We start from the raw sequence: 8,427 nt of genomic DNA on the forward strand, positions 1-8,427 counted from the left end.
CTACCTCTTTTGTCTCTAACTCACTATTATTTGTCTATTTGTTTTCCTGAGAAACTATTTTGTAGATAATAATAAGTAAAATGATAACCATGGATAATTTCCTACCATTTTGTCTGTAATTTGCTAAGTCCCCCCTATTATTATGTTATCCTTCTTTTACTCTTTAAAATTAAAAAAAAAGAATCTAGAGTGTGATTGATTTATGATATAATGCTAGGATTAAGGGTGCTGGGATTAAGAGTGGGAAATTGCTGGATCAATCCACTGATTCATCTGGCCCCACCCCAATCTCAGTAGTGAGGCCTTGTAGCACATGCATGTAATCCCAGCACTTGGAAGGCTGAGGCAGGAGGATTGCTGCAAGTTGGAGGCCAGCCTGAGCTAGAGTGTGTTAAAGTTTAGCCCAAACAGCATAGTGAAACCCTGTCTCAAAAATACAGACAGAGATAGAGATAGAGATAGAGATAGTTAGGTAGATAGATTAGATAGATAGATAGATAGATAGATAGATAGATAGATAGATAGATAGGTTTATCTCTCCACTCTTGTTCCTTTTGCTGTGTTGTGGGAACCATGAACTCTTCTCCTCTGTGACATCCCTCTGCCATGTGCCACTCTGCCTCAGAGCCAGTCAACTGTGGCCTGAAACCTCCACAAACTATGAACTAAATACAGTATTCCCCTTTTATTTTGGGTGTCTGGGTATTTCTGTCTTGGTTACTTTTCTCATTTCTAAGACAAGATGTAGTATAAATTCTTATGTGTAGTATAAATTCAATGTTTGTACTAAAAGGACAATGTATCTGCCCCACACACACCAAAACTATAAACCTGAAAAAGACAGGGAATAAAATGTAATTAACATACCTATTTTAAGAATGAGTAACAGGGGGCTGGGGATTTACGCTCAGCGGCACAGCGCCTGCCTGGCAACCGCAAGGTCATGAGTTTGATTCCCGGTACCAGAAAAAAAAAAAAGAATGAGTAACAAAATGTGAAGAGCAGTCACTGGTCCATATCATATCTGAAAACCAGGCAGACTTATCTGTCCTTCTCTCTGAGAGTGTGACTTTGCAACAATTAGCTCCACCATCTGATCATCAGCTTCTTTGAGTTCCTGCTGAGATGCCAGTTTGGCAGCCCCTTTCCCTCTAGGAAGACTCTACTCATTGCCTCTGTAGCAAGTCTGGAAAATCACTTAGGAGAAAGGAGATATTACCTAAAAATGGGTCAAAGTAAGTTTAAGAAAATCCCGAAAAATATCTTCTTTGTCCACAAACATCAATGTTCATCATTCTGATCCTCTCCTGCCATACCCATTGTGGCAGCTTGTACAGCCTTACTAGTGGATAAGTCCTTTCCCTTCACCCTGCTCTACTCTGACTTCTGAATACTTCGAGGTACCACCACAAAGATAATGACACACTTTGGACCTTTCTTCAGGGTTTCATTCCAACGTAGAATTAAATCTGTTCCATTCCAGTTCTAACCCAACTCTTGGGTGGTCTTTAGGCACAATGTCCTCTTTATATTTTCTCTAGCTCTTTCTTGGTCACATCTGTATTTTAGTACTAGATCAAAAGACCCCTTCACTGTTCTGTAATTTGCTTTGGGAAAATTGAGCAATTTTTGCTGTAGGTGGATGAAAATGTCCTGAAGTCCATGGCTTGCTAAGGCGAGCATACATTAGATTGTACATCTGCCTGCCCCTTTGGTTGGTGGCTGCCTTATAAACTAAATGCCAGCATAATCCTACAGGTAGACTCTGCTAAACAAACATGCAATAGCTGCTTTTAGCACAGCTTCATCTGAGGTGAGCCCCTGAAAGATTAGGTTCTCAGAGCACTGGGAGGAGCTCACCTAGGAAGGATGGCCAGATATCCATCTGGGCAGCAAAGGCAGCCTAGATCTACTGAAAAAGGGACCAAGAACCCTCCTGAGAAGGAAGAGAAGAGTGATTTCAGGGCCTAAATTTAAGGATAAGGTAAACAAGAAATCACGCAAGGCCAAGAAAGCCGAGATGTGGAAGAAAATGTCTCCCCAGGTGTTTCTACTTGAGCTGGTGACCCGAGGAGACTGGAAGCGGTAGCAGGGTTTGGCCTTTGGCACCAACAGGTTGAGAAACTCCAGCAAGGTCCCCTGGAGCAGGAGCATGTCCGAGGGAGCCAATAGAAATCCGGTCCCACTTGTACTGCTCCGGAAATCCCAGGCCAAGAGGGGCCGGAAAAGAAACCCCACCAAGATGGGCTGGAAGAGGTCCACTGGAGGCCAGGGAACCCCAGCCCCATGGAAGGTGATCCAAGAGTCTCGCAGCCAGAGAGGCTGCAAAACCTATCATTTGAGAGATGGTCTGCGATCTGTGTATGAAATTGAGCAACTGAGATAGTCTCAAAATTCTACACCAACACTTTCCAGTGATGGTGGCAATAAAACCTACCTCTGTGAATCAGAAAAAAAAAAAAAAAAATAGGTTCTGCTCCGTCACAATTCTGTGCTTGCGGGCCAGGTCCCCAAAAGCAGAGGGGCTGGTGAGGCACTGTCCGTGGTGCTGAGGAATAGCAGGGTTTGGTTGAGCCTCCAGTGGAGGAGCACGCAAAGCAAAATAAGAGCGGTTTTTGATGAGTGATGGCTCAAAACCTCGATGATGTGCAGAATTCACTTTGGACTTTCTGAACCAATGTTTCTGAACTGCTCCAGAATTTGCTAGCATACATTCTTAAGCATCAGAGTTTAAGATTGGAGAAATCCCCAATTTTCATCAGCATTACACATATGAATCACTCAGTACTTATGAAAATATTTTCCCTGTTCTTTCTCCTAGAGGAACAAGCTGTTTTAAGAGTTGCTTTTTGTTTTCATTTTCACAAAGCTGCAAAATAAATCTGAACTCCACACAATGGTCTTAAAAATTGTATGTTAGGGTGGGTGGGAATCTCCTCACCCTTCCCTCACAAAATAAATGCCACATAGGATATAATATCTTCATCAGTGCTTTATCATCTTTGTTATCTTTTTCTAGAAGAAGAGAAAGGCGTGTTGCCTGTGTATGCATGATAACCTGACAATGCCAAAGAACTAACACTATTGAGAAATGAACTGAATCAATGACCCTCAGGAACAGGTGCACAAATTATTCAAGTCCCTCATTCCTCTGGTAAGAGAATTCTGAGGTATATGTTGCAGACTTGTCTCCCAGAGTTTTCCTGTGGGCTAAATGTCAATTCCTCACAAAGCAGGTGATTTGATAGAATACCTTTACTGGCTGCATCCCTTGCCTGTGACATGTCCCCTGTGTCTTTTTGATGCCATCTTCCTTTCCCAAATAAATTACCTGTACTTGCTCCCAAGTCTTCTTGGAGAACCTCACTAAGAGAAACATGAAATGCTTTTTAATACTCTTTTTTTGGGGGGGGTACTGGGAATCAAACTCAGGACCTTGCACTTGCCAGGCAGGTGCTCGTGCTGCTGAGCTATATCCCCATCCCCTACTTTTTAACACTTTTTAAAATGCTTTTTAATACTTTCCACTATTTGCTGCAACTTAGATTGTGGATGAGATGTTTCATATCTGTAAAATGTTCATCCCCAAATTCCCTAAATGCTACAAACCATAAGAACAGAGCCCAGATGATCTCTATAACTGTCCTCTAAAGTATGTACATGTGTATCATACAATTATCTGCTTGCATTTTTGCTGTGTTTGGGATGAATGTTCTCCAAAAATCTGTGATAGAGTTTATCCTGAGTGTTGTTGGGAGGTACTACAGATCTTTAGAAGGGAAGCCCACCCTTACATGTTATTTTGGGACTTTAGTCTCACTATCTCTTTCTCTTCGCTTCTTGGACCATGGTGGAAGTGGTTTTTCTCCAACAGACTCCCACTATGATGTGCTATAGTAACCAGAGGCCCAAAGCAATAGCGCTGCCCAATTTTTAGACTGACACTTCCAGAACCATATGCTAAACAAACTTTTTTCCTTTTTAAGTTAATTGCCTTGGGTACTTCGTTGTAGTAATATAAAGCTAATACAATTGTATATCGTGATTATATAAAGGAAGAAAGTTAAATCAAACTGGGTATATAGAAACCCCCAAAGCTCAAAAGTGACAATGAGCATCTCTGTTACAGCTTTTCCCGCAATATGGGAAAACCTGAAGCATCCAGTGAAAAGTCTTCCTTGCCTCTTGCCTATCCACCAGGTCCCACCACAACCCCACAGGTAATTACAGATACTAGTTTGTTATGTTTTTTTCCAAAATGTCTTTACAAATTAAAAAGCACCAGGTGTGGTGCATGCCTGTAATCCCAGCACTCGGGAGGCTGAGGCAGGAGGATCATTGCAAGTTCGAGGCCAGCCTAGGCTACAAAGTGAGCTCACAGCCAGCCAGAACTGCATAGTGAGACCCCGTCTGAAAAAAGACAAAAAATAGGGGCTGGGGATTTAGCTCAGTGGCACAATGCCTGCCTGGCAAGCACAAGGTCATGAGTTTGATGTCCGGTCCTGGAAAAAAAATCAAAAACAAACAAACAAAAAAAGACAAAAAATAAAATAAAAATAAAGAACTATTTCAAAAGCACTAATATTAAAGTAAAAATTTAAAAAAAATTAAAAGGCAATTCTTTCTCTTCTTATAAGGACATCAGTCTTATTGGGGTAGGATCCCACCCTTATAATCTCATTTTTCACCTTAATTATCTCCTCAAAGGTCAAATACAGTCACATTTGGGAATAAGACCATCAATATAATAATTTAGACACTGAGGGCATAATTTGGTCCATAACATGACCTTTAAAGTATAATGAATAAGAAGAATCAAGTTATATTGTGTACAGGTACAAATTCTCTATGATGAATGTGATCATTACGTATATATAAATGTATCAATATAATCTGATTTAAAAAATAAATAAAGTATAGTGAATAGTGCCTGATACCCAATGCTCAAAAAAGGGGGAAAACGGTAATGATTAGTAAAGAGGCTCCTGGGAAAGGGAATCCACACCAGGAAGCATATAAACAGAGGTACTGCAACTCCTCATCTGCCAAATATCTGTGGTTGATCAGTTAATAAAATATCTCACCCCTGGATTTGTCCATGTGGAGACCTCATTCTGCCATCCAGCAAGGTCTTGTGTGTGTGTGTGTGTGTGTGTGTGTGTGTGTGTGTGTGTGTGTGTCTTTTTGAGACAGGGTTTCCATATGCAGTTCAGTCTGGCCTTGAGCTCACTTTGCAGTCCCGGCTGGTCTCAAACTCACAACAATCCTCCTGCCTCAGCCTCCCCAGTGCTGGGATTACAGGCATGCGCCACCACGCCCGGCTCAGCAAGGTCTTGTACTGAGCATCTGGAGAAGGCAAACCTCACCAACTGGGCCTCTGGGTGATGAAAACAAATTTCCCCGCCACGGTTCTGTGTCATAGAATTTGCATTCTTTTCTAGCTGCAGATCTATACCTTTCCTTACAAATTCTTCATCTTCCCTTGTAAAATGTTAATTGTATGACCATGGGTTTAAGTTATATCTTTCTCCTCTGCCCTCTAAATTTTAAGCCATGTGGAGCCCATGTCACTCCCTTAATTGTACAGTCCGCTTCATGATTCAGATTGTCTTCAAATGATCCCCAAATACCAACCGTGAGTCACAGGGTAAGATGCTGCAGCCCCTGCAGGAACAGCCTTGTGAGCAATAACTAATCTAGCATTTATCTCAAATTTTTATTTCTCCACATTATCATCAAGGTTTTTGCCTCCTTCTATCTACAATTTCTCATTTGAGTTGACTTCATTTTCCTAGAACTATTGTGTGTGTGTATGCGTGTGTGTGTGTGTGTGTAGTGTGGCGCCAGACATGGAATCCAGTTCCTTACACATGCTAGGCAAGTGCTGTACCACTGAGCCACAACCTCAGCCCTTAGAACAATTCTTATAACTCTTCGGTTTAATAAACCACAATCTTACTTAGAGACATTTCCTCTCAGAAAACAGGAAGGGCTTTAAGCTTTTGTTACAAGGTGATTTTTAGTGTCAGAGGCAGGATTACATCTGCATCCTTAGGAACATAACAAATTTCTACAATTTCTAGTTTCTCCTTTAATGATATACATCAATACTGAAATCTGGGAATTCCTTTGTTAAATACTAGTGATTCTACGGGCAGCCAGAGGATTGGGAACAATAGACCTTCTGTCACCAGCTTGACCTGGGGGCTGCCTTAAAGGAGCCACACGTTCAGTGACTGCAGAGATGGTAGTAGGAGGCTGCAGCTAAAGCACCGAGCCAGCTGGATGTTGTGTTTTATATAATAGGTTCGTGGGTCAAGGAAATAAAAATGCAGGCTTTTGCTCTGTAGATGAAACAATGTCTCAGAATAGCTTACTCCCAAGAAAGAAGAGTACAATGAGTCACTGAAGTTACTTGCTGGTGCTTATAAATCATTGCATTGTTCCACCCACAAAATCAAAGGTGGAATTTCCTTATGTGATGTTTTTTACATCCATTTCGGTAAGTAGAAAGTATCTGGAGAGCCAATATTTAAGATGCATTTGCAATATGATGGGACCCATGAAAAGAACAGTGAGGGACATGTAACTAACAAAAAATGAACTATTGATAACCACAGTGACAAACATGGATGAATCTCATAAAATAATGCTATGTAAAAGAAAACAGAGACTATACAAAGCTTAAAAAATAGGTAAAAACCAAACTGCAGTATTAGAAACGCATCCTTAAGGTGATAGAACAAAAAGAAAAACAAAGACATTATTATCGTAAATGTAAGATAGTAGTCACCTCTAGGTACAAGGGACAGGCTAGTAATAAGAAGGGCGGCATGGGCTGGGGATTTAACTCAGCAGCACAGCGCCTGCCTGGCAAGCACTAGGTTTTGAGTTCGATTCCCGGTACAGGAAAAAAAAAAAAAAGAAGAAGAAGAAGAAGAAGAAGAAGAAGAAGAAGAAGAAGAAGAAGAAGGGAGGGAGGATTCTAGTATACTGGAAATTTTCAGTTTCCTGGCGTGAGTGGTGGTTAAGTGAATGTCTGCTTTGTGATAAATCATTCAGCTCTATCCACTTAAGTATGGTTCACTTTTCCGCACTTCTATTGCACAAATAAGATTTTGAAAAAACTACTCTCCGAGAGCAGCCAAAGAAGTTTAAAAATTATAAGAGGGTAGTGTTATTATAATGCTTTCATAATTTATATGATTGAAGATACACGAACCAATGGGGGGAAAAATAAGGGTCCCTTAAAAAGACCATGAATCTAGAATATTCTGGTACATGATAGTGGTGGCATTATAACCCCTGGGGAACAGAGAATTTATAAGCATCCGAAGATGGGGCCTTGAGGATGCCTAGAGGAAATAATCTTGTAAAAATTTCCTTATAAACATTAAACTGTTAGAAATGTAAATCACGGCCCCGCCCTTCGACCCTCCGCTGTTTCACATGCGTTGGCACTTCTGGCCACTAGGCGGCATCCGGAGGCGCGAGGGCGCCCAGGTAATACGCATGCGCGGGTCCCGCGGCGGACTGTACGCTTGCGCATCGCCGGTGCACGGAGCGGTCACAGGTGCGCATTGCGCTCGCGTACATGCAGCTGTGCGCACCCCCCTAAGCGCGCTGTCCCGTTGTTTCAGTTTTCCTGGTAGCGGCTGGACAGACCCTGCGGTCCGAGATGTCCCAGCTCCCCACAGACATCACTGTCTTGCAGACGGTCGTCACGGATGGCGAAGACGGCTTCCCTCCGGCGGAGGTAGGCGGCGGAAGGCGGGGCCCGGCCCCGATGCGGCCCGAGGAGGTCCGGGGAGGCCCGGTGGCGGCGGCGGCGGCGGCGCGGAGAGCTCGGACCGGGAGCCCGGAGCTCGGCTGGGCAGCGGGCGACGAGGAGCCGCAGGAACTGCAGCCCTGCCAGCTTGGGCCGAGCCTAGAGACACCGGCCTGGCTGGTCCACGCCAGCCGCAGGTGGGAAGGGCCAGGGATGCGGGGCAAGGGGCTCTCTGACGGGGGCTGAAACTGAGCCGAGGTCCTGTCTCCTCCCTCTGTTCCCTAGACAGTGGCTGAGCATGGAGCTGTCCCCCCGCAGCCCTCCGGAGATGCTGGAATCGGATTGCCCGTCACCCCTGGAGCTGAAGTCAGCCCCCAGCAAGAAGATGTGGATTAAGCTTCGGTCTCTGTGAGTCCCAGGCCGGGGGATGGGGGGAAGGGACCTCAGGGAGCTGGGAGCGTGTGTGTGTGTGTGTGTGTGTGTGTGTGTGTGTGTGTGTGTGTGTGTGAGATGGTGGTGGTGGGGAATAGCTGGAGCCGGGCTGGTAAATTGTCCTGGGCACTCGTTGGCAGGTGCGAGGAAACACGACCGTGACACGCGTGTCCAGGCCACATGTTCAAGACATGTGCGGAACAAGCCGGTTGGCTGGAGCGGGTTTA

General features: G+C 43.9%; 1 protein-coding gene across 1 annotated transcript in view; it reads left to right on the forward strand.

The window, feature by feature from the left end:
• Nucleotides 1-7,529: 7,529 nt before the first annotated feature.
• Eid2 (EP300 interacting inhibitor of differentiation 2) overlaps nt 7,530-8,427 on the forward strand; it is a 3,021-nt gene continuing 2,123 nt past the window's right edge. Inside the window, exons 1-2 of the mRNA XM_005400282.1 lie at nt 7,530-7,965; nt 8,054-8,176. Of these exons, the coding sequence (XP_005400339.1) occupies nt 7,679-7,965; nt 8,054-8,176 (410 nt within the window). The 5' untranslated portion in view covers nt 7,530-7,678. The remainder of the gene's footprint in view (nt 7,966-8,053; nt 8,177-8,427) is intronic.

This window comes from Chinchilla lanigera, unplaced genomic scaffold (genome assembly GCF_000276665.1).
Source record: "Chinchilla lanigera isolate Chin_1 unplaced genomic scaffold, ChiLan1.0 scaffold00067, whole genome shotgun sequence".
Lineage (NCBI taxonomy): Eukaryota > Metazoa > Chordata > Mammalia > Rodentia > Chinchillidae > Chinchilla > Chinchilla lanigera.